The 26,990-nt window shown below is 41.0% G+C and overlaps 1 protein-coding gene across 1 annotated transcript in view; it reads left to right on the forward strand.

The window, feature by feature from the left end:
* The window catches only part of LOC149795915 (uncharacterized), a 46,031-nt gene extending 20,373 nt beyond the window's left edge, over positions 1-25,658 (forward strand). The window contains exon 9 of the mRNA XM_089964150.1: positions 24,778-25,658. Coding sequence (XP_089820276.1) covers positions 24,778-24,818 — 41 coding nt within the window. The 3' untranslated portion in view covers positions 24,819-25,658. The remainder of the gene's footprint in view (positions 1-24,777) is intronic.
* The last annotated feature ends 1,332 nt before the right edge of the window (positions 25,659-26,990 follow it).

The raw sequence follows: 26,990 nt of genomic DNA on the forward strand, positions 1-26,990 counted from the left end.
ACGGGAATTATTTCAGCATCAGCAGGATAAATTTCCCTTACTGCCGGTACCGTTATGTTATCGGCTAGCTGATACGCGACAACAAAATATCAGCGTTGACGTGCCAGGGCAAGAGAGGAAAATTTTGGTATTAAATGACATCGTCGCCGTTAATATCAATTTAGTCGAGGATGCACTAAGCGCAAATTAACTATATCAGATACTCGAGTTTGGATCGTCGACGATCGCATAGAATGGTCAAATTTGGTTTATTTAGCCGTATCTAGAGTTAGAAAAATATCTCAGTTAGCGCGGATAGTTTGAGATGCGACAATAACTAATGATGAAACCTGCGAAGATGTAATTAGAAAAAAATTATCCAGTTATAATCAGTTTAATAAAAAAAATGATTTCAAATTCGATCTTGACGTGGACGTCATAATGATGTTAAAACAAAAGCAGGATAATCACTGCGCGATTTGTAACTACATAATGGCATGGGAATAAAAAAAAATGATCCTCGGCAATTTACCGTGAATAGGAAAAATAATAATCTCGGCCATAACCGAGAAAATGTCACATTGGCGTGTTTAGAATGTAACAGACGCGTCACCTAAGCGATTTAGTTGGTAATTGAGTATCTGCGGAAATTATTTGTAGTTCTTCGCGAGTGAATCCACGCTGAGGAGCTAGCGAATCAAGAATATATATTGAAGCCTTCCTGGTGACCTTGTCACGGCAGATATTTTATGTGATGTAACGCTCCAGACTGGATCAGTCGCTCTTTTTCGGCCACCTTCAGCTTCGCCATGTTTATATAAATAACGCACAATAATACTACCTAAAACCGGTTGAAAAATCACGCCTCACTATCGGTATAATTGCCATTGTAATTGACATCGCTGGTTTCATTTTTATTGTTCGCGTTGGTTCGTTATTTATCGCGTTAATCACATGAGGTAATCTCTGAACCCATTCTTGGGATCGCTCATCAGAAATAAATTCCCTCGCATATTGATATCCAAATAATCGCTCAACAAGTGTTTTATTAAATCGCTCAACAATCGCTTGATCTCGATGGATTCCAACGTGCCCGCGCCGTATATTTGTGTTAACTTTTTTCATTATTAATGAAACAGCGCCAAGAAATTCCCTACCAGGGTCAACCTGAAGTAAATTCTGTCACGTTTAAGGTCCTTGTTGATAAATTCTGTTAAATGCGTTTGCAACTTCAGTAGCTGTTTTAGTTATTAATGGCTCTGCTTCTTTGTATCTACTAGCAATATCAACAATTGTCAACACATATTTGTAAGTATTACCATTAACGGTATCATGCGGAAGAAACATAATATCGGCCTGATGAACCTCATTAGGAATGCTGACGTCGAAATGTGCGTGTTCAATTCGTTTTGGCGGAGGAAGATAAATCTGCCAAACAGCCTGCTTAGATAACCATGATGCTGCAACGGGAATTTTTACTTTGGCTGCTTTGGCGAGTTTGGCAATTGCTGATTTGCCACGCCAAAATCCAGCCGGAAAATAATAAATCGACTAAATATTATTAACCAGCACCGAATACTAAGTTGCCTTTCATTGCACCTTTAATTATCCAACTAGCTAATTGTTCTCTGATAGATTTATTAGGTATTGAATTTAACGCGTGAATTAAATTTACATCAGCGAGATGCCTTTGTTGAATATCACCGCTTCGGTAAGCAATATCATGAATGAGACACTTATCATCGATGGTGTTTATTGGTTCTTCGCCAGATTTTTGGCATATCATTGTCAAGCCTAAGATCAAGTCGAGTTCCTGGTCCACAATAATTATATCGGGGAGGTTGTTTTTCTCCAGGATATTTCTCCCAAGGAGCGCCAGGTAATTTCATCAATCCTGCGGCGATGTCACCGCCATGTTTCTTTTTTTCTTAGCCGGCTTTGTTTGCCCAGATGAAATAAATCTAAATGTTTTTGTTCCACATACTTCACACGTACCTGTTCCGGCTAATCTGTTATTACGCGTCGTAACCGTAGTTAAACCTATTGTGCCTGTGCATGAGCGACATTTTACACAATATAGGTCCATGAAAATTATATCATGAATGTAATTGATTTTTCTGCCACAAAAAACGTGAAACAGTTAAACATCATGCGGCGCTACCAAATTCGATTAGAATGATAATAATAGGTCCATCAGGATCTGGTAAAACGCAGTTGTTGTTGAATTTGATAATGAGATGGTTGAAATGGAACAAATTGTATTTAGTTGCACCTAGCGTTGATGATCAGCGATGTTATGAGGTAGTGAAGGATTTTAATGAAAAAGCGTCGTTGATAAGCGAAAATAACGAAAATTGTATTGACTTTATTACCGATATCAATGATGCGCCATCCGTCGATGATCGTGACGGTGAAATTAACAATTTAGTTGTATATGACGACGTTATGCTAGATAAACAAGCAAATCCATCTAGGATATTTTCTCGTGGATGACATAAAAACACGGAAGTTATTTTTGTAACTCAGCGATATACACAAATACCAAAGGTAATTAGAGATAATTGCAACATTCTGGCGGTATTTAACGGTGTTGACACGCACACGCTAAGAAATATTCATCAAACTTGGTGCAACGGCGACATGGATATAGTTAAATTCAAAAATCTATTTAGTCATGCTCAGCTAACTCCGCATGGATTTATAACGATAAATTTGCATGATCCACGAGCACGATATCGGATCGGTCTCGACAAGATATTTTAAGATTTTTTTCAATTAGGATCAGCAGGGATGGGTGGACCTACATGATGTTCACTGACATGGCGGACCGAAAATAACGTCCCGTAGAAGGGTTTTATTTAACAAATGGAGGTTTCTACGGAGAATTCTTTGGTGGGAGCTTTTATTCGGTGAAAAAACCTTGGTCTGTTCACCGTCCCTGCTGCTAAAGGTATGTCTTTGATGTTAAAGTTAATGGCTTTAAGAGTGACATGCATTGCAGTGAAACAAAGTGTATTTCATAAGCTGAATCCCCATATCTAAATATTTATTCAGTTTATCTTTAAGATCCAGGTCCGTGATTTATAATTGAAAAAGAAAAGTAGAGATTGCATTCCTCATATTAATCACACTATATTGTCACATATATTAAAAACGAGATGTAAAAGCGAATCAATGTTTATTTAGACATATTAGACCCGTTTCGCAAAATATAGGTACCTTTGCAGCAATTGTTTCAATGCCAACATAACTAAGTTTTATCGGATAGAATACAAAAGACTGAGTGAAAAATATCAAACCTTTTATTCCTAATGTATTATGAATTAAGTAAACATTACTGTACATATTAATGGTGTTGTTACAAAATAATCACATATATTGCCTCGCATAGCCCGGGTAGGAATACATTACGGTCATTTCATTTTATATTAAAACATGTCAGTTTATTTTGCAGACGACAGTCTATTAACTTGATCCGTTTATATTAATATGGCTATCTACCTCTGATCGGATTATCGAGTTTTTTTGGCAATTACAAATGGAAATCTATATGTCAGTTACGTTCGTTGAGTATTACTGGAGAAAACAAAAATCTATATATTTAAAAACATTCCACTGGTTTGTTCATTAATAGCTTGCATTATTATCTAAAATGTTAAGTCCTGAACAACCCTCTAGTACATTTGTTGTGTATCTCAAATACATAATCTCCATTTACAGTATAGCACTGTATTGTCTCGTATGAAAATTCTCGCACAAATGGACCAATTCCAAACCATCACACTTCTTAAACCTAATAAGACGCATTCACAGGCCATTTAACTGCATGCATGTCTGACTGTCTTGATGCTATCAGTGATAATAGTGTTTATAAATGTGGTCATGGTTAACGATATTGCTTAAGTTTAAAACAAAATGATCGTGTTTGTGTAGAAGTACATCAACCAACATTTTCTATTTCAGTCAACATCTACATTGTGGGCTGTTCTAGGTGTTATTTCAAATAATATTTTAATGATGAAACTCTATAAATTTGTATATACATATATGTAGACACATGAATAATTATAAATACTGCCCACATTAATGTTTCACTGTTTCACTTGAGTCACAATCGTTCTCTATATTGTTATATTTATGGTTAATACTTATTACATTTACGATTAGTGGGTTGTGAACATTTACTGGTGAAGTTTATTGCATTTAATGTTAATGGGGCTTTTTGTATTTACATTTGATGTAATGACATTTACGGGAGTTTATATTTATTATTGAAAGCTGTATTACTTTTTCGATAGTGTATTACATAGACGGTTCTACCACTCAATAATCGATAGCCTTATCCCATTTTATCGTACGCGTAGAGGATGACCGGACGCAAAATGTCGTTAAGAACTCCTCGTCAGACAATAATGGAACGTTATTGCTCTAGCAGGATCGTAGGTACACAGAACAAATTTCATAAGATTCAAAATATAATTTATTTCCCTACAATATAAAGTGAAAAATTAAAGTTAACTTACAATTTAATCAATAAAATCCTGATTAGTCCTAAACGTTCTATCACATTTCCAAAACATATCGAGTAATCAAGTTATAGTGCTAATAGGAATTACGTTCACTTTATTGTGATGTTATGCTAATAGTTTTGAGGCATTATAATTATCACTTAAAATGTTTTTTAAATGAATTCACACCGTTACATTTGAGGACTTAAACTGATGTAACAAGACAAGTTACACCCAATTTTCCAAATACAAATGTATTTGACTTAAATATGAAAAATGCATAATTGCTGTTTTTCTGAGTATGTCTAATTTATTTTAAAATTCTCAGAGTGTGTAATGCTAAACCAAATATAAAAAAGATATATTATGCTGCTTCTCATGTTTCGCATTGCAACCTGATGGAATTCTGCTTTCTGTTTCATTCTCATCTCGTGTCATTTGATCGCCTTCTGTAAGCAGTTGTCAAGACAATTGCACCCTAACTAGTTCTTGTCCAAGGAGATGGGTGTCTCATTGTTCCATAAATAAATCGTTATTTCTTTTGTCAAATACACTAATGCATTATCAAGTACATAATTCAGTATGGGCACACCATATACAATAATGGAGATAAGTACATGGTATTCATATAAAACGAGTACTTTCACAGCCAAGGTTTTCAAACCTTATCCAGTTGCACAATCGTCAATATCCTTATTCACCTGTCTATAAGATGCTGATAATGTTTACACCCAAATTCTTGAGTCAAAAAACGTGTCAGTAAGATGAGATAAGATTTACACCTAAAAATGTGTCCTTAGGATTCAGATAAAAATATTAGTCTAGATAATAATATGAGTCCAGATAATAATATGAGTCCAGACAATCATATGAGTCCAGATAATCATATGAGTCCAGATAATCATATGAACCTAACCGAGTTTATTTTATAGCTTTTTAGTCTTTAATCGCTTTATTTATTGAAAAGCCTTAAAAGATTAAAAGAAATCAACATTATTGTAGTAATTATTATAATTTCAACCATGACTTTAAGCTCAATACATTAAATATATGTAAGTAGTGAAGGGGGATACTAGAGCGACAATGGGAATTAGCATTACAGGACCCCTTGGGAACATATAGCGACAATGGAAATTTAACATGGAGAAAAATCGTGGGAACATATAGCGACAAGGGAAATTAACATGGAGAAAAATCGTGGGAACATATAGCGACAAGGGAAATGAACATGGAGAAAAATCGTGGGACTGTTGAGCGACAAGGGGATTTGAACATGGAGAAAAATCGTGGGAACATATAGCGACAAAGGAAATTAACATGGGATTTTTTTTTTAAAAAAAATAAAAAATAAAAAAAGGGGTAGGCAATGGAAAGGCTATCTCTTTTCGAGAAATATGGGGCCCTGAAAAGGGCCTTTGGGTTTTCTTCTTCTTCTTCTTCTTCTTCTTCTGCTTCTAATTTCTTCTTTTCCTCCACCAACTTCTTATTTTATCTCCAACACTCTTTCTCTTCTTTTCTTTCTTTTTTTTCTCCTCCTCTTCTTCTTTCTTCTCTTCCTCCTCTTCTTCTTTCTTCCTCTTCTCATTTTCTTCTTCTTTTTCAATTTTTTCGTTCCATGTTCTTATTCTTATCTTTTCCTCTTCATCCTCCTTCTGCTCCTTTATTTCCTTCATCACACCACTGATCATGTCCTTTGCTTTTCTTAAGTTGTTAATTTCCATTTTTACTCTATGCGGACTATAAGAATAGTGGTCTTCAACGAGTCGTACGAGCATTTGTTCTATCATGCCCAAATTGTCAAGGACGTCTTGCAATGATTGAAATTTATCCAGGTGATTTGAAGCCATCTTCTATGCAGAATGGTTTGAACGACGAATACTGTGGGTTCTTATACTTAAAGCGCGTACGTGAAGGAAAACATCCCCCCTAAAAACATAAAATGGATCTTACCTAGATCATGACCAAACAACGCGCGGACGTGAAGGAAAACATCCCCCTACTTTTTCATTTCATATAATATAACCCAAACTATACTCTCCACATTTGCTAAGAAACAATAAAGAAACCCATAATCTACTATTCTCACAAACATACCTTTACTCTTACAAACACAAACACACAAACACATACCCTCACATTTTTTTAAGAAAGAGTTAGTGTTTATATACACACTACTCTACCTACACACATTGGCAAATTAATAGTTATTTCTTTTCTAGAGTATTGGGTAGCCCTGAAAAGGGCTGTTGGTTTTTTTGAACTCCTGATGCACCTATCTAATGGTTGCACCTTCCTGGCCTGGCGCCACACATGCATCTTCTTCCCCAGTCTTCTTTCACCTTTCTTCTGGGGAGCGAAGAGGGAGGATGATTCGCTTCATCACCCCAATCCTCTGTCTCGGGAATATTGAACGACATCCTCTCTTCTCTTTTCTTTTCCTCCTCTTCCCTCTGTCTTCTCTCCTCCTCTTCCTTCTTTATTCTTTCTTCTTCTATTATAGCCTCCGCAGCCAGTTCATTGACCAGGCGCCTTACATATTCCAGATGTATCTGGAGTTCAAGAAGTTTGCTTATTCTGCTACTATTCATTCTTGTGTTGATCAATCAACAAGGGTAGCTGGACTGCCGAACGAGTTTCAATTTATACTGAAAGCGCGGACGTGAAGGAAAACATCCCCTAAAAACATAAAATTCATCTTACCTAGATCATGACCAAAAAACAACAACAACGCGCGGACCTAAAAGAAACACTCACTCACTTTTTTATGCTACCCATCACTATTGTAAAATTTTTTATAAATCACTTCAATAGACTATCCACATACGCAAAGCAATCCAATCTAACTCCAAATACACACCTCAAACACCAAAAAAAACCATCATTTTCATCTACTATCCACACAAACTTACTTGAGCACTTATTAACACAAACACACAAACTCACAAACACATACCCTCACATTTTTTAAGAAAGAGTTAGTGTTTATTTTCACACTACTCTATCTACACACATTGGCAAATCGATTGTTATTTCTTTTCTAGAGTATTGGGTAGCCCTGAAAAGGGCTGTTTTTTTTGTTTGCTATGGCATTCTTTTTTTAGTTTCTAAGAATGCGATGTCCTCTGAGGATAGACTTTCTGGCGATAGGTCTGCTTCTTCGGAAAGAGAAGAAGAACTCTTTGGTGTCGATACGACAATCGACAAAGCCTCTGTCAGCTTCAGGTTGCTGCTGCTGCTGCTGTTGCTGCTGTCTCTGAAGTCTGTGCTTCGATACGATGGATCTCTTGAGTGGTTAATGGTGGACAAGAATGTTCACGCAAGTCTTTATACCACTGGTGCAACACGTCTTTGTTCGAGATGAGACTCCAAGCTTCGTCCGGATACTCGTCCAATTTTTCTTCTTGACTTAACATTAGGCATTTATCGTGTTGAATTTGACTGGGATGATCGTTTTGACATCCATAACAATTTTTCTTGATTAATTCTGTTATTTTGTCGACCAAGTGTTTGGCAAAACAGGAGACTAAATGGGCTTCTTGTTCTGGCCATCTCGACTTCATCATGATATCTTCTTCGTCTTTATCTTGAGATTCTTCTCCTTCCACGGTCTCCTCACATTCCATGTCCAAAGTTTCTCCACTAGGTAAAGAGGGATAACGGTCTTCCATGACTTCTAATAGTCTAGAATGACTTCTCTCAAACTGTTGATTTCCATCGTATTGTCAAATTCTGCATACAGGATGACGTTCACTGTGTTCTCTGCGGGTAGTGGACTCGCAAACTGAATTTCCACACGAATCTGACCAGATTGTATAGGGTGGAAATGTCCCTCGTCGCTGCCTTGGTCTGGAGTGAAATCGAAAGCACACAAAGCGTAGCCTCCTGCGTAATCGTCGTACGTAATGCCGTGACTGGTGCTGGTTCCTAACTGGCCGGTGGCTTCGTACAGGGACAAGTACGATCTCAAGTAATTCGACTTAGTATTGTCGTCATTAAAGACAGGTTCGAAAGGTCGGGTACACAAGGTCTTGCCATCGCGACTGACTTCAATCTTGGACACTTTGTAATGATGAAAGTTGAAAGGATTTTCTTTGTAGGCTCCGTTGAAAGCTGAATTCTTGACGATACCAACAATCAAACGTTTGGGTAACTGTCCTTGGAACAGATGATCTTCGATCATGGATCGCTGTCATGCAGGAATGGTGAACGTTTTCACTTCTACGCGTCGGATCGGATACTTGGCGGTTGTTCTGCTCAGTGTCTGACTGATGTCGTTACCTATTTTAGGTAACACTTCCACACGACGCACGTAGAGTCTGGCTTCTTGGATGATGGTTTTGTAAGTGGCATCATCAGCAGCAGCCATCAAATGGAAAGCGGCACTACTGCGATTCAGTCTCAGACGGATATCCACCCCGTTCAGCAAATACTTTTCTTGTAACCACATGTCCAAATGCAAACGATCCATTAGTTCTAAAACACGACTTCCAGCAATTTTCTTTTGTCGTTCTACAAATCCTGTTGTATTTGGATTATCCGCCGCAGTAAGTGTACTTTTGTTGAACCTAGTCGCTTGGTCAGGTTTCCATACCACGCAAGCATCCAGATAAGTGTTCTTGGCTTCTTTTCCGTAAGTCATGAGATTTTCCAGGTACGCTCGATAAGGGTAAGTATCCATGCTGCTGCTGACCAGTTTGTTATTCAAGTACAAGTCCACTTCACTGAACAAGGAATGCATGAAATTATTGACGGGAGCTACTACTTCATCAGCGTCTATGTTAGCGGGGGGTGTTCCTTCCTTCACTTGCACTTTCAAGTACAAGTAACTGTTATTCAGATCGATGTAATCTTCGGGCTGTCCTTTGATTTCAAACTCGATGGGAGCGGAATCAGTCAATGAGGAGACGGGATGAAATTCCACCCACTGGGATTCTTGCATGGTCATCATGGTGGGGGGCATGGCAAACATATCCAGTTCCGTCTTGGAACAGGCGCAAGACTCTCGGTGCATCATTTTGTTCTGTTCTTTCTCAATAATCGAAAACGTCTAAGTCTCGAACGGTTCTTCTTTTCTTGGCTTTTCTCGCTTGAAGTCTGGTGAAAGGGTGTTTTCTTTGTCGTCTCTTTCTGCCTTGTCCTTGCTGAATGCCTGACTCGGTAGCGTGCAGGGCATTTATAGGTGTTTCTCGTTGGCCTAAAATGTCTTTGCCCGTTTGCAGCAAGACATTTTTGCCTGCCCTCATGAAGGCTTCTTTAGGGTTTTGTTTGTCGATGATGACATTTTGGAGAAATTCTTTGCCTTGCGTCAGTGCCGCATCTTTCAAGGCGTGCAATCCGCGTGTCACCATCGGTTTCAACACCGGGGCCACCGAACGAAAGGCCGATTTTAACATGTCTCCTAAACCGTGTACTCGCTGTCGAGCCACCCCTTGGTACACTGGATACATGACTTACTTACGAGTCGTGAGAGAACCGTTTTCGAAAATGGAGTTTCACCGTGACTTTTCCTTTGGTGAATGGAATATTTTGTCCCAAATCTCCTTTTATAGTAATGTTGACCGTGTCCAAATACGACTTGCTGACCGGCAAATAGTGAGGATGGACAAATTCGCGGTGGACGTGGTAAGTGTTTCCACCTTCCTCGTCAGCGTTTGCGGCAGAATCCACTTTGAAAGGAATGACACGCAGTAACGGTACCGAGGTGTGTCCCACCACGTTGTATTCCACCACATCGGAATACACGAACATCAAATTCAGTCCTTGGTTCAGTTCTACCGGGGTACGAAAATACTGGCCAAAAGACTCGTTGTTGTAAATGACGTTTTTTTGGGGTGGTGTTTGTTGTTGTTCTACTTTCTTCCTCATCTTTATGTCACCGCCCAATATGTCAAACAATTCATCATAGAAATAGAAACCCATGATTTTATCCCCCTCAGGAAATTTCATCAGGAAGCGACGAGCTGTTTTGTGGTATTCCAGGGTGACAGTTTTGTTCCTGACATTCTTAAAAGCTTCCCCAAACACGCCATTAAACTTGGTGGCTATGGTGTTGACCAAATGTTGACCACTAAAATAATAGCCTGGGAGAATGAACAACTGATAGGTGGTCCACTTTGGATTGTCTTTGTTAGGGGCTTTCTTTTCATATTTGCTATGGGTATCCATCCACTGTTGTATTTGTTCGTCATAAATTTCCACCTCAAATTTATTTTGATTGGCAACGACATTGAGGACTTGGGTCGGGTGAATCATTTCCACTAAAGCCACTTCCCAATGGGCTTCGTGATCTAAAGGGATGGCCTGAGGTAATTTGGCCGTGTAACAGCACAACGTGTTATTGGGAAACACCTCCATGGAACTGTCACTGGGTAAGGTTAAGTAAAATTGGTTTTGGTGACTCATAATTCCAGAGTTCTGTGGCTGTCAGAGGGGTTAGTGGACGTCAGAGGCGTGTCTCCGCCCAAAATGGGGTTCTGGTTGTGGTTGGAGTGGTGACTGGCACTGGCACTGGACACAAGGTTCCCGTGGTTCCCGTTCGAGGAGAATTTCAGGGAGGGATTGGGAAGTAGGTAACCGATGCAACTGCTCAATAAAATGGTCCACAATTGTTTGTCTCCTTGTTGCAAACTCAAATTGGCAATGGCTGTCCCGATGACACAATACACCACGAAGATTTGGCAGAAAAAGACGATTTGCGTTTTAGGCACACGTTCTCCACACCACACCCACAAGGGTTGTTTTTGTAAATCTTGCACAGAAGAACAAGGTGAAGAAGGAGTGGTCGACGAAGCTGCGTCTGATGTGTGAAAGGGCATGATGGTCACTTCTTTTTATAGTCGATGACTTGCGAAGCGTCGATCCAAGAATCGAAACTGGGTGGATATCCTTTCCAACGTACTTTGACTTCTTTGACACGTCGTTTGCCCACTTTACGGGTTCTGCGTTCGAGAATGCTTTCGATGTCGTACACGTCGTCTTCTTTTTTGGTGACACGTTGTAACTCGGGCAAATAAAACGTTCCTTTGAGCACTTCTCCGTTCATGTCTTCCAATTTATAGACGGCAGGATGACGGCCATGCACTCGTCCAGTGACGCGAAACAGTTCGGTCGTCCAGTTAGGTAAGTAACCTTTGTCAAAAGTGCGTTTGGTTTTGCCAATGCGCACCCAATCTCCTACGGCCAACTCTCCACTTTTCTTGGGGACAGCCCTCGTCGGGGACGTACCGAATAGGCGCTCAAACACCAGCACTTCGTTGTCGGGAGTCACGTCTTGGGGGGCACGTCCGATGCTTCGATGGTAAGATTGGTTGTACGCTTGCACCAGGTGCGGTAAGATGTCGATGTACTTCAGAGTGTGGTGATGCGTAAAATATTTCCACATGCGTTCTTTCAAAGTGCGTTGAAAACGTTCCACGATGCTGGCTTTGGTTTCGGGATTCTCGGTGGTAAAAAAATGAATGTCACGTTTCTTTAATTCTTTTTGGAAAGCTTGGTTCAAAAATTCGGTGCCTTTGTCCGTTTGCCATCGAAGAGGGTGACGACCTCTTTGTTTCAACACCCGTTGTAAGGCTCGCACTAACTCGCTGCTCGATTTGGAAGTCAAGGGTACGACCCAGGCAAATTTGGAAAAGACGTCGATGACACAAAACAAATATTTGTAGCCACGATTGTAGCTGGCCAAATGAGAGACATCGGCTAAATCGGCTTGCCATTGATGATCGATGCCTTCCACTCGGGTGCGACTTCTGGCAAACTTGCGTCGAATGGGTTTGTGTAAAGTGTAGGTAGCTTGTTCTTGTAACCATCGTTGTACTTGAGGTAAACGGAGACTTTTCAGTCGAGTTTTGGCAGCACGATACAATTTTCGAACTCCTGCGTAACCTGCAGGATGCGAGGGATCGTAGTAAATGCTGGCTAAGACTTTTTCCATTTTTTGTGTTTGTGTGTTAATAAGGCACCCACTCTTGGAAGAGGCTACTCTTTTTCTCTTGGGGTATTTTCTTGGATTGCAATGCTTTGCGTGTGCGGCCAGCAATAGGTGTCGAAGAGGAGACGGATGTCTGAGCGGGGGATATCGGTTCTTGTTTCACTTCTGTCTTCACTTCTGTCTTCACTTTCTTTTTCTCTTGTGAGAAAGAAGGGGTGGCCATCATCTTTTTAATCCATCCAATTCTGGAGGTATGTGGTGTTGTTAACTTGCGTACTTTTTCTGGTGGAGTTTGAAACCCTTCCTCTTCTTCTCCTTTTTCTGTCTTGGTCACGGGTACTGGTGGTACAGGTACTGGTACTGGTACTGGTGATGGTGCTGGACTTTTCATCAAGGTCTTAAAATCTTTCAAAGTGGGTAGAGCTGTTTCGTCTAAAGCTTTCTGGTCAAAGAGTTGCAGTCGTTGCAAGAGTTGACCGTACTTTTGCGATTTTTCTGTTTCGGATAAATCTTGGCGATCCATCAAGGACTGCAATTCGTGTTGTAACTGGGACATCTCGCTCAAATTGGGATTGGGAGGTAAATGCGGCGTGTGTTGTTCTTACCACCGATGGTATTCCATCCATCGTTTGTAAGGCACTAAATCTAGTTTTCGTCCTTCCATGGGGTTGTCAGGGGTCGATTCTGAGATCTTGGGACTTCCAAAGGCCTTTTTATCTTGCTCCCACCAGTCCTCCCAACATGGTTCCCAAGACTCCTTTCAGTATGGGGCCTAACAAGAGAGGTAAAATACCTCCACGTTGCACTAACATCTTCTTTTTTTGACGAATGGGAATTTTCTTTTGAACCATTTGGCGAAGAACGTGACGATGTTTGCCTAAGCATTGTTTCTGGTGTTTGGACAAAGGAATCGTGCCTTTCAAAACGTTCAAACAACATTCGCACACGGTATCGATGACCTCTTTGGAGGCCGTTTGAATGAGTTTTTTTCGTAGGGGTGGAGAAGCTTTGGACAGGACAGATAACAGGTCCCCATGTTTGGCTAAACGTGGTGGCAGTCCTTTCCTTTTCTTTCCTTGGGGTTTTCTGGAGGGTGACTTCTTTGAGTCTTTAGGAGCACCTAAAAAACACTGATACCCTACTCGGTCACAGGCCTTTTTTATACTGGAACGCGTCGCCACTGATTGTCTTTACGTCGTATTAGTTTGATGACAGGCATGACACGTCGTGCAGGGGTACGTAACGGACTAAATCGAACCAGTTCTTGCTTGGACAAATCCAGTAAACTTTGTAACATGCCCGATCTTTCATGGACTTTGATTTTGGGAGAAGGTACTTTGTGAGCAGCAGCCACTGCCACTAAATTGGAAGGTCCTGCCACTGGGGAAGTTCTTTTGGGGGTCATCAGCGGAGAAGTTCTTGGTGTGATCAATGTCTCCAAGTACTCTTCAGTTCCTGGTGACATCAACGGAGAAGTGGACAAACGTGAGGCTGCCGGAGACGCAGTCACGCTGTGGCAGGTCGTGGTTTGCGAGTGTAAGGTTGCGTCCTGGCCGAAGTGCCTCTCTTGCGACTAGTTTTCTTCTGTGGACTTTTCTTTTTCTGGGGACTTTTTCTCTGTTTCTTTTTCTGGGGGCTTCTTTTCTTTTTCCGGGGTGGTGTCTGGTAAGAGGAGGGTCCTGCCACTGGAGAAGTTATTCTTCTTGGGGACCTGGTGTTTTTCTTTTTCTTCTTGGGGCTTCGTTGGACTTTTGTCTTCGGGATAACTTTGGGGGCATTAGGATCCCATCTTAAGAGTGAGCGAATGATGACCCCTCCTAGAGTACCGCTCCCTCCAGGTTTCAAAATGATTTGTTTTTTGGTTTGAGTGTCGATGCGGGGATCAGCCAGTTGGACCAAAGCGACTTTGTTTCGATCGAAAAAGCGTTTGGTTTGATGAGGAATCTGAATGATTCCTTGGAGTAATTGACGTGCCGTCACCGTGAACCATCGTAAGACTTCTTTGAGACTAGCTTCTAAGACACGAGCTCGTGTTTGTGGGTCTTTTTCTCGACTGATGCCATACAAGGCACGAATCAATTTGACGGGAAGATGCGACTGAAGGGACGTCATGTTCACACTGTGTGAGACAGTCGAAAAAGATCTGAGGTTTTTATAGATTTTTTTCATGGGGAGTGAAATGAAGTCGAGGACGGAGACGTGTACAGGACAGGCCCTCTGTCTTGGCACCAGTGGTGAAACAAGTGGGTACGAAATCGCAAATCATCGGGAGTCGTAGGTTTCAAATCGACGAGTAAATAGGCGTGTGGATTTGAGTGGCATCGTCGTACGCCTGAGTCAGCCAAGGCGTTCCTAACTGTTTCGCTAAGACTTGCACTTGCGATTTATCTCGAGGGCTTTTAAACAAGACCACGTAATGCGCATTGAGACTGATGGTGCGATGGGCTTTACTTTGTTGAAACAAATTTTGGGTGATGTAAACGACACTGGCATTACGGTGATGCCCTTTGCGCGCGAACCACAATTTAATTTCTTCTTCGTCTTCTCCTAACATGTCGTCGAAAATGACCAAATGGGTTTGACGGGAGTCAGGGACGATGCCGTCGTCTTCTTTAGGAATGCCTTCCACAAACACGATGGAATCGCCTTGACTTTCTCGCAAGAGGCTGTACGCCGATTGCCACTCTTTGTAACACCACACGATCCGTTGAGGTGGCCGATCGACCAAATGATGTTTATGTTCGATCAAACGTTTGACGAATTCAGTTTTGCCTGAACCACTAGGTCCAGCAATGAGCATGTTAAAGGGATGGCGAAGATACAAAGCCTCCCAACTGGTACGATCTAAGTGTTCGTCGATGACTTTGACAGTAGAGGAAGACGGAGCAGAGACAGCAGAGGTAGCCATGGTGTGAGAAATGTCACTTGTGACACGAAAACAAACTAATCAAGAGTTTATATACTTTTTTCAGAACACGTTTATTGAATGTTTTTTTCAAACATGAATACGAAAGACAAAAATACATAAAAGCCAAAGGCTTAAGTACAACAATAAAAGGCACATGATAACTATGAACGTGGAATAAACACAAGTGTCGGTACAACAACCACATGTTTTGGGTAATGTTCTAACCAGTTCTATAGTAGGGGGTAAGGTCACACAAGTGTCCTCCCTAAAGGGTCTTTCAGGCCTGTCCACGACAGTCCTGTCCTGGGTGACGGGTTCTTCTGGCACCGTCACTAACACGGGTTGAAAAGTAACTTTTTTTTCTTGAGCAACTCTCGTGCATACTGGGCCACTTCTTGGGTCCAAGCCTCAAAACCCCATTCTTTCCAGGCACGGACATCTGTCCAATGGGGATGTAAGTCACAAGCTACACACACATCGTCATACACGTCTTGGGTAGCTAAAAGTTGACGAATCTTTTTTTCCTGTTGAGGTCGAGAAGTATCCAGATGAAACCGCAAGGCTTTGAGCAAAAGGAGTTTTTCGTGACCATTTAAGGTCATGGAGGTGGTAAGTACTGATCGTAAAGAGTCCACAAAGAATCGGCTGGTAAACGAAATCCCAGAAAACAAGTCACTAAGACACACACCACTTGTCGTCCCAAATTGAATGGATACAGTTCTTGTAATAATTGATGGTAAAGATCCACGGTTTGAATATGGTCATTGAGTTCCTTCCACGGAATCTGTTGGATTACATACGACATAAGTCGTGGCATAACAGCCTGTTTTTATAGTCTCTTTGTTTCGAAAGCAATACACGTACTTCCTAGCCAGTGATGTTCGTTTTCCAGTTGGGAATGTAAATCTTGCATACTGTAACCTGAACTTCAGAGTTCGATTAGAAGTTTCCTCTTCCGCTAAGTAGATTCCACGGAAAATATGTTGGTAATCCTTTACCTCGTCTTCCTCAATGGGTTGCTCTAGGTGAATCTCGAAGTAACCAAAATGATCAACACGTGGATCATCGGGGGCCTGGAAGTATTGAACAATGTCTGACCACTGAAACAATTTCTAACGGATCAGTTCTCTTATACCATTCAGGTACCAGTGCTTAAAGATCTGGTGACGTAACGGATGCAATTGTTCTTTACGTTTCACTTGTATTTTCACCAGCTCTCGGTAAATCCTTTCTCTCAACTCCACAGGCAAGCCCAAAATGTACTCTTGTAAAGTATCCATAAGTATATACACTGTTTTTGGAATCGTTGGGTGGTGACCAATAGCCTCGTTTAACTTTGTGCCTAATGTAATATCCACTCATAATCAGTCTTCTTGTACTTTGGAACAGAGCATAATTTAAAAACGGACGAATCACTTTGAGTTTGCGTTTCACTTGTATTTTGATCAGTTCTCGGTAAATGCGTTCTCTCAACTCCACAGGCAAAGCACGAATGTTCTCTAGCAAAGTATCCATGAATAGGTCATACTAAATCCTCTTTGGTCTGACACAAGAAATGTACTCTTTGCACAAACATGGTTTTACTTCAGTGTCGAATTTAAATCGTTGAGTCACTAATCTACACATTACAATTCGTTCAGAAGTTTCCTCTTTCACCAAGTTGACATTGCGTGAAAGATGTTGGTAATTCGTTAACTCTTCCTCTGGAATTCGATGCAGTACGTTTACAATGATGTAGGTAGAATCGTCCATACCAAACCAATCCTTTTTAAAACTAGAGGATCGTTCATCAATGTCTGTCCGATGAAACACTTTCAATTGAATCAATCCTTGTATAGATCTTCAGGTACCAGTGGTTCAAACACCGGTGACGTAACGGATGCAACTGTTCTTTACGTTTCACTTGTATTTTGACCAGCTCTCGATAAATGCGTTCTCTCAACTCCACAGGAAAAGCACGAATGTTCTCTTGTAAAGTATCCATGAACAGATTATTATGGTAAGAAGTTACTTCAATGTCTCGGTCCCACTAAAGGTAAGTAATGACAATTCGGTGACCATCGAGCATGTTCAACGTAGGCCGAATCTTGCGGTTCCCAGTGGTGAAGTCACACACCGCAACTGAAGCACTTGACTTTATTTCCTTCGCCCAAGTAGAAAAATCCGGCTCTGGCTAATTCTTCGGGGGTCGGTCCTCCCACATACTTTGGCCATTTTCCTTTGAACGATTGAAGACGATTTTCAAAGTCGCAGTATTCCGACAAACGCACAGGAAAGAATATTCGTCTTTCACAGGTTCGTTTCGATGAGGGTTGAGTGACCATGGGTAGGAGTTTGCTCAGGGCTGGATGACATCCGTAGGGGGGTAAACGTGAAGGTGAACATTCCCCTTTAAAACGAAACCCAGTAAAATGTCCAAGAGGACGAGCGGCATCACTTTCGCATCCCTCAGGTTTGACACGCACAGCATCACTCTCCATGATAGGGGTAGGGACACTAAAGTTCCCATGATGCTTTACGGCATCGCTCAGGTCACAACGTACAGCATCGTACCCATCGCAAGGCTCACAATCGCATTCCACTTCCGAAGCCTCACACTTGAATTGTGCCCTTCTAAACAACTTGTTCTGTGTTTCTCTGAAAGTATTCATCTTGTTCGCTCGGTCTTGGTAGTCACAATGAACTGTCGATCTTGCCTAGGGTTCCTTTTTTATATACAGACCAATACCGAGGTGACCGTACGGTAAGGTGAAATGATTGGGAAGTCGAACTCGCTTCTGGTATACAATTTGATAGACTTTTTCCAAGGGTCGACTGACGATGTGGTGAGTGGGTAAACGTACAATTTTGTTCGGTTGGTAGGTGGTCACTTTAAAGTTTCCATCCTCTCCCGATTGCAAGGCTTCTTTCAATACCCCAAAGTTGACCACTCGACTGGTACGATAATTCAGAGTCAGTCCTTTCACTTTGCACGTCGTGTGCACTTCTCCTTGTTTGTCACGGTATTCGTAGCCGTAATTTTTAGGACCACCACTGACGAAACTTAGAATCTTGTCGTCGGGATGCTCGTCTGTCCAGGCTCCTAAACGGTCTCCTTCGATGTTAGGGTGATGTTGAATCGGGTGATGGATGTAAATGCAACTGTCCGTGTCAAAGTACAGGACGCGTTCTTCTAACAGTTCTAAAGCTTCGTACAATTTTAAGCGAGCATGGGCTGTCACGTAAGCCGCAATGATGACATTTCCAAAAGGGTCGTCTTGTACAAAGTCCAGATCTTCTTCGTAATTGACCAAGATCAAATTCTCTCGAGCGACGTCCACGTGTTTCATGTATTTGGTTTTGTCGTGAATCATCTGGAAGTAGCGGGAAGGTTCTGTCAAATATTCCGTCTTGGGTAAACACGGTCGTTGTGCCATTTTACCCCACAAGCAATTTAACATCACTTTGGCAAACGATCGCCTGCCTTCGTTTTTCTCGATGTGGTCTAAAGTGATGCCTTCTTGTTCGTAGTATTTCTCTTTGAATTGTATTTGGTCTTCGGGAGTGTGACACCAGGAAGGATAGCCGCTGGCTTCTTGCTTCAGTTTCAAAAAGGCATCCACGTAGTCGGCGAAAATGCCTTTCTGAGTAGGGTCACCCTTGCGGTATTGTTGTGTCTAGGGAAAGTGGCAAATTTCGTACACTTCTAACAGTTGGTATCCCATGTCCAGAGCTTTGAACAATTCTACGCTGACCCACGTTCCCGTCAAGGCCCGTTCTTCCTGGCTGTGCTGACAAGGTTGGTCTTGGTTGCACGTTTCGGCACAAGTACGGCACAAGGGAAACATCAGTTTGCCTTGACAATGGTGAGGTAAGACGGGATGGTAGAGGTTCGTGGGAGGCAAAACTTTGCACTTGGTCAAACCTTCGTATTGTCGAATGTTTTTCAGGTCGATGTGTTTCGTCAGCAATTGCGGGTGCCCTACAGGAAAGCGACAATGTTTGCACACGTAGGGATACAGCGAACACACGTCCAAGTATTTGATTTCTTCTCCTTTCTCTTCGTCGGCTTGGTACAGCAAACAGGTGGCATTGGTCCTTCCTCCGTACAAACTATCCCTCGGGTTCAGCGGGTCCATGAACTGGTAACTTTCCACGAGGCGTTTAAACTCGGTTTTCATACGGTGATCGTACTCGTGTTCCCACATTTCCACCACTTGGTATCCTTGCTGTTCTAATTTTAGGCGTCGCTGACAAGTGTCCTGGTACAAGTCTTCCATGGTTCGTTGCAAAAACTGATTTTTAGTACCACGGTCAGGGTAACAAACAGGACATCCGTGAAATAAGCAACCGTTAAACTCGTACACGATCTTGGGGTTTTCTAAGTCCCAGCCATCGACCGAATACGTTCCGATGGTCTTTTCACCCCCTCCGTTGTGGGCATGCTGAATCCACTTGTCTTCCTTGTCGCACAAGTAATGTAACCAACGTAGGGCTTTGACCGAGTATTGACGCTTGACATAGTGGGTCGTTTGAGGGCTGATGACAGCCACTGTGTTTTCAGGCATGAATCGTTGTCGATACACTAGGGAACACGCTTTGGCAATGGTGCAAGCTTCTTTCAAAGGATCGACCCCTCCGTGTTCCATGAACAGTTCTCGAAATTTTCCACAGCAACGCCGTAAAATGTCCACGTCAGAACGACAATACTTTAGCATTTCTTCCTGAAAGTCGAAAGGGTCCGAGGCGTGAATCTGGTACCAAGCGTAGAAAGCTTCTCGTTGTTCGGTACGCATATTGTCAGGGTCGTAATAGTGAGCCTCAGGCAAATGGGGTAGAACGGCGTGTTGATTGGCTTCCGTATTGAAAAAGTGTGGAAAGTACCCTTTAGCCATTTCTGTCATTCCAAACGTTTTAAGCATTCGACTCAAAGGCATGGCCAAGTAACTCATCGAATCTTTAAACTGTACTTGTCCCACTTGCATGAAAATGATTTTGGCTCCGTTCAAAGTCACTTTAGGACGCTCGGTGCCTTGTTCCGTATAGTACCTCAAAAGAAACTGTCCATCGTATCCGGAAAAATTGTGAGCCATCACCGTGGCATGACGATGACAATCTCCGTAAAGTTCGATGTCCTCTTGGCTCCACGTCTTGTCGATGGGGTCTAAGACCCATTGGGCAAAATCGGCTAACGTGTTCGGTCCCCGAAAGATTTTTTCACGCCCTCCAGGAATCTTGCTGCAGTGAGGGCAATGACTGAAGATAGGTTCTTGAATGCACTTCACGCACGCTCGATGAGCCACGCAGAGATTAGGAATGTGAATACCGGTCTCTTGCATGCATTCGAAATCGAAAAAGATGAAATTGCCTTTCTTCTTGTGACCGTCCTCTTTCTCTGGTGGGGGCTGGTATTTTTGCACGTAGCATTGGTGTTCCAAGTCCACGATGTGTGACAAATGTGACATTTCTTTTTTCCTGAACATACGTGTGCCTTGGTATTATTGGTACGTATGACTTGTTCACACGTGGGGCACAATCTCAGGAGTTGACAAGCACATTTCTTCTGTGAACTTTGCGTTTTCAGATGTTGTTGGTAACAGGTAGGGCTAACAAACGTGCGCAGACAAGTTGAACAAGGCACTGGTTCTTCGCTCAGACAGGGTGAAGAGGCCAAACATCCTGAGCATTTCGATCCACAATGCTTGTGTTGCTCTCGATTATTATAACCATGGTCACATTTCTCACAGTAATAACCGTATCCCAGGAATCCGGTGATGGCGGTAATGGTATCGAAATGTTCATCGTGATAATAGACATGAATGTATTTTCCGTCCTTAAAGTCTTGCCCTCGAAACAACAAAGGCCCGCGCACTTCTTGAGGGTGCACTTTCAAGGTGTATCGTGGAGCTAGCGCATCTTGCAATTTTTGCATCTCAGGAATGCCACAGGGTGTGTCTTTGGACAGGCCAGCTTGTTGCAACAGGAGTTCTGCTTCGTTTCGTTGTTTGGCTCGATCGGATCGTTGAATAGTTTTCCAGGTTCTTTTCCATTCTACCGTGTCGTTCTTGTTGGCATAGGTTCGTCCCACCACGATGGCACGGGCTAAACACATCTGGTCATGAGGATTGTGAATTTGGACAAGGCTACGCTTAATGCTGCGCAGGTCGTTCACCAATAACATCTTTTTGCGTCCGGTCCCTTGAGGAGGAGAGACGTGGGTCATGTCCAATGTGGCTTTTCCATCGGTGATGTCAAACTGGTCATTAGATTGTTGCACGTGTTGAATCTTGTCCATGACTTTGGAAGCGGTCAATTCTGCAGGGGTGCTAAACTCGATCCAAACAGGGGATTTCAAACCGTCGTGTTGTATAGAAAGTCTCAAGCGATCGTCTTCTTTGGGTTGACATTGTTGCTTGAGTGAAGTGAGCAAAGAATCCCACACCTCAGTGATGAACACTTCTGCTTTCTCTAACGGCACTTCAGCCTTGAAATCTTTAAACTTCACCGTGTATTTGTAAGCCGTGGTTCTAAATTTTCTAGAGGAGCGCTTTTCCGTCTCTCGAATGGAATAGTATTTTTCAGGGTTGACTAAGGGTGGTGAACTTGTTTTAGAGGGTTCTGATTCTGGTTCACTCATGTCCTCTTCAAAATCACTAGCATGAATTTGTGCCAAGATTTCAGCTCTGGTACGAGGCGATAGATCACGTTTCTGCCTCTTACGTTCTTCTTCTTCTTTCTTCTCAAATGAATTAGATCGTTTCATCTTGAAAGCAAAAAGTCAAATGACTCAAGTTCAAACACCATGAGCTACTTTATAGTCATAGCAGACCAGCGTATATAAAAAGGGTGTGTGTCTTGTCCTTTCACTATTCATTTCACTCTCAAGCCGAGCACAACGATGGAAGAGACTAACCAGATGGAACGTTTCGTCAGAGCTTTGCGAGGGGTCATTAGAAAATTCTCTTCAGACCAGCCTACGGACTACTCTCCCTCCTTTCGAGATAAAAGTCAAGATACTTGCTATATCTGTCAGAAGAAAGGGCATTGGTCTTCAGAGTGTCCAGACCGTCAAAAAAAAAAAAAAAAAAAACAGGGACTAAAAAAGACAAAAGTCAAGATACCTGTTATTATTGTAAAGAATTAGGACATTGGTCTCCAGATTGCCCAAAAAAGAAACAAGAGGAGTCAGAAGAAAAGAGGGATTCTTCAGAAGAAGAGAAGGATTCTTCGGAAGAAGAGAGGGATTCTTCAGAGGAAGAAGAGGAAGAAAGATAACAATTCTATTTACAAGAGGCAAAGAAACAGGAGAAGAAGAAAAGAAGAAGGGAAGAAAATGAGGAAAAGACGGTGAAGAAATTTAAAAAACAGAGAGACTAAACAAGGAGAAAGAAGAAGTCAATGAACTTTTTATTAAAGTGTTGTGTTGTGAATTGTGAATTGGATTGTAAAAAAATGGAGAAAAGAATAAATGAATGATATAAGGTAAGTGTCTTTGAGTTTTGCTTTTAAAATAAGAACGTACACTCACGCACTCATACACAGACACGTACTATAAGGGTAAAATGGGTGGGTTTTTTTCTCGAGTTATTGGCAAATTGAAATTGTATTTCTTTTCGAGAAATGTGGGTGGCCCTGAAAAGGGCCTTTTTCTTTATGGTGTAGTGGTGAGTTTAAGCAATCAACTTTAACTGCCTTAAGCCTTTGCCACGGCCAAGACCTACTTCTGGACTGCGTAATGTTGATGATGATGATAATGATTGGGTTGAAATCACTAAGGGTGGTACGGTAGGCTTAGTCACAGTGTTGACGTGTTTAGCTCGGGAAGGTCGTATTCTCTTCGGTCGTAATAAAGAAGTCTGATACATTTGTTTCAGACTTCTTAACTCCGCTAAAATGTCCAACAGTACCGTGACCGTTTGATTTTCACCCTCTCGTTTCTTTGCTGCTACTTCTTCTTGCTGTTGCTGCTGTTGTTTTTTTCTTACCTCTTCTTCTTGCTGCTGTTGCTGTAGGAGAAAAGCTTGTTCCGCTTCCTTTTGTCGTTGTATAAATTTCTCCAATTCTTCTTTCTGTCTCTGTCTAAAATTCTCCATTTGCGGTAATGAAGAAGGTAACGCAGGTTCCGGAACAAATTCTTGCGAGGAGAGAAAATCCACAAAATCCCAATTCACCTCTTCTGAAAGTAAGTCCGGGTTCCCTTGGGCAATCTCCCCTGTTGGTGCAGCCCAATGGATCGTTTTCTGAGTTTCCGTCATGTTGAATCACTGTCGCATAGATTGACTGCACACAAGCGCTAGCGAATCTATATAGACCAACAGACGTCACAGACTGCTCTCTTCGGATTGGATGCGGGCTGACTGAATTTTGTAACGCGTGTTCGGATTGGTGAATGAACTCAATCCGTTTCAATCCTACCTCTGCCTATAAATAAGCGCAGTTCAGTGCATTGATTCACCTGTTCTCGTCGCTTCAAGATGTGGACCACAGTTGAGTCATCCACCCTTGTGTCTTCCATGATGTTTCGGACAGACTTGCTCATGTATGTCCGATCGAAGTGGACCGTTGTCCACAGGACAAACACCAGCCTGTGGATACGTAGGATCTACGTCGAAAGACAAGGATGCCTGAAAAGAGTGCTGATGTACGGACCAACAGTAAGACGCAGCCTAAGGACAAGAAGAAGACCAATGCGGTGCCCTTTATGTTAATGAATACATTAACATAAATCCAAAGGCCCTTTTCAGGGCCAGCCATATTTCTCGAAAAGAGATAGCCTTTCCATTGCCTTCCCCTTTTTTTATCTTTTATTTTTTTAAAAAAAAAAAAATCCCATGCTAATTTCTTTTGTCGCTATATGTTCCCACGATTTTTCTCCATGTTAAAATCCCCTTGTCGCTCAACAGTCCCACGATTTTTCTCCATGTTCATTTCCCTTGTCGCTATATGTTCCCACGATTTTTCTCCATGTTAATTTCCCTTGTCGCTATATGTTCCCACGATTTTTCTCCATGTTAAATTTCCATTGTCGCTATATGTTCCCAAGGGGTCCTGTAATGCTAATTCCCGTTGTCGCTCTAGTATCCCCCTTCACTACTTATGTATATTTATACATTTAAAGTCACTCTAAAGGTATTATCGCAACAAATGTTGTTCCATGACATGACTTTTAACAAACTTTTATCAAACTCTGGTAGCAAAACACTTGAATACCAAATACTGCAGAAAGAAAATAATTGCTCCTGTTCCCAGAATTGTATTCTCTCTCTCTCTTGTATATGTGTGTATGTGTGGATTGCTATTTCACTACCGTGTAAATTCATTGTGTTTTACAAAATAATTTATTCCTAACTACCTTAGGCTAGTTGATATCTTACGTGCACATTTATGTGTGGTTTAAAGTAACAAAATAAAAGATTGTGATGGTAAGAGATTACATTTAAGTTACTTATTTCAAGCTGAAGATTTTATACTTTCAGTTGCGTACCATTTGTACGAAAATGCGACAGTGTTTGAGTGAAAATAATTACAACTACGCTGACAAAAACAGAGTACCTTTTGGCAGCTGACAACCAAGGTTTGTCTCCAGCACCACGTAGATTTAATAACTGTTTATCCCGCACATTACGGCAGTACATTACTATGAAACCTGAACGTGTGAAGTACTGCAGTAATAAAAGAGACTTGATCTTCGCCGTTGGAGTTACCACGAAGATTATACTCATACAAATATATATGATCGTTATGTGATAGTCTGTATAATTTAAGACTTTTGTATACTTTATTATCCGACTCAAAAACAAAAGTGAATTTCAAAATATTTTACCGGTACAGGTCTTGAAAAAAATTGGAAACGTGTTCATCTACTTCCGGACTTAACAAAAAATTCATAAATGTGGTTTTCCACGACTACGAATAAGAAAAGAAGAAAAGAGCATATCGGTTTCTCGACTATGGCAGTAAATAACATAATTACGATTACATCTATAGTATGCTGTAATGTGATTCAGAATACACTGCCTACAGTGAATATGATATTCTTGTTATGTTTTGCCGTAGACCAGTCCTTACAATCAAACCAGATATATGTGTGGCGAGTACAAATTCTTTCAGTATGGACAACCTATTGACGTGGCCATCTTTGATTACACGATCTTGCAACTTTCGATTCATACTGTCATAGCTGGAAATGCACACTTCTTCCTTAATCTGAGTTATAATTTGATAGTAACGTGTCACAGACATACCTAATTGAATAGGTTAGTGGTTGAGAACACGTATAATATCATTCTCCTGCTTGATTGACAGCGATTCATCAAATCGCAACTTTCCCTGTAGTGGTAGAAATTACTTTAGCAAAAACCCGACACAATATTGACAATGACACACTTAAATGTCATATATATATATATATATATATATATATATATATATATATATATATATATATATATATATATATATATATATATATATATATATAACGATTTACGCTCGCGTTAGGACATTTATGGGATGTGTGATTGGGTCTAAAATTTGCCGCCAGATTTGTCGTGTAACGCCTTGTCAAGGTCCAATATATTTAACGCTTTTAGTCACGTGTTCTGCCCAGCTAATCGCAATACTCTCGCTCCGGCAGCACGCGGAGGGATTCTTTCTGATAGGGACTGCGGCGTCAGTTGAGGCAATTTCCTTCTGGGGTGCAGACGTGTTTCCTTTTCCTGTAGAAATGTTTCCCACCTCCACCCCATCATACCTCCCTGTATATAATTGTAATATGCTATCTCGATGTTAAAGATATGTTTTTTTGCTTTGTTTTTTCTTTGTTTTGTTTACTTTTTGTTACATTTTTACTTTCCTTATTTGTTCTGTTTTTAGGCTGTTGCATCCGCAGTAATCTCTTACAAGGTTATGTGGTTTCTACAGTATCGTTGTATTATAATACCACTTGTCTCAGTGTTTCATTTGTTAGTGCCTTTACTTGACATATTTTGTTCGAAGTTATATTGCTATAAATACATAGTTTAGGCTGAGTCTGCTCAGTATATAACAATCCTGTTTACGGCGGTTGCAGCCTCAAAAAATGTCTGTATTATATGCTATGTCTCATTCTTCAATTTTCTTAGTTACGTTTACGCTATAGACTTTGTCCACATAGTTATGTGATGCTGTAAATACATGGCAACTAAAAACATTGGCAAAAACCCGACACACTATTGACAATGGCACACTTAAATGTTATATATATATATATATATATATATATATATATATATATATATATATATATATATATATATATATATATATATATATATATATATATATATATATATGATAGAGTTTAAATAAATAAAAAGCCAAGTGATGTTAGTTATAATGACATTGTTTATTGTGGTATTAGAGATTTACAATACATGCTTTCTTTCACTTACCAAAAGCGCAGCGAATAGTTAGGCGTTCAAAAACACAAAATAACGAATTTGATGAAAGCATCTAATTTTCTGCCTGCACTTTTTCTAGACTAAATGAAAAGGGACTGTTTGGGAAAATGGTGGCTGTTCAAGTGATACACAACTATGTACAAAACTGAAAATAATGCGTTTATCAAGGAATCATCAAAACATATTACATTAATAATAATTAGTAAGAGGGGCCACTAATGTATTTTCTCGACTCCATAATTTGAGAG

The sequence above is a fragment of the Sinohyriopsis cumingii genome, chromosome 7 (assembly GCF_028554795.1).
Source record: "Sinohyriopsis cumingii isolate HCF-2022 chromosome 7, ASM2855479v2, whole genome shotgun sequence".
In the NCBI taxonomy this organism is placed as follows: Eukaryota; Metazoa; Mollusca; class Bivalvia; order Unionida; family Unionidae; genus Sinohyriopsis; species Sinohyriopsis cumingii.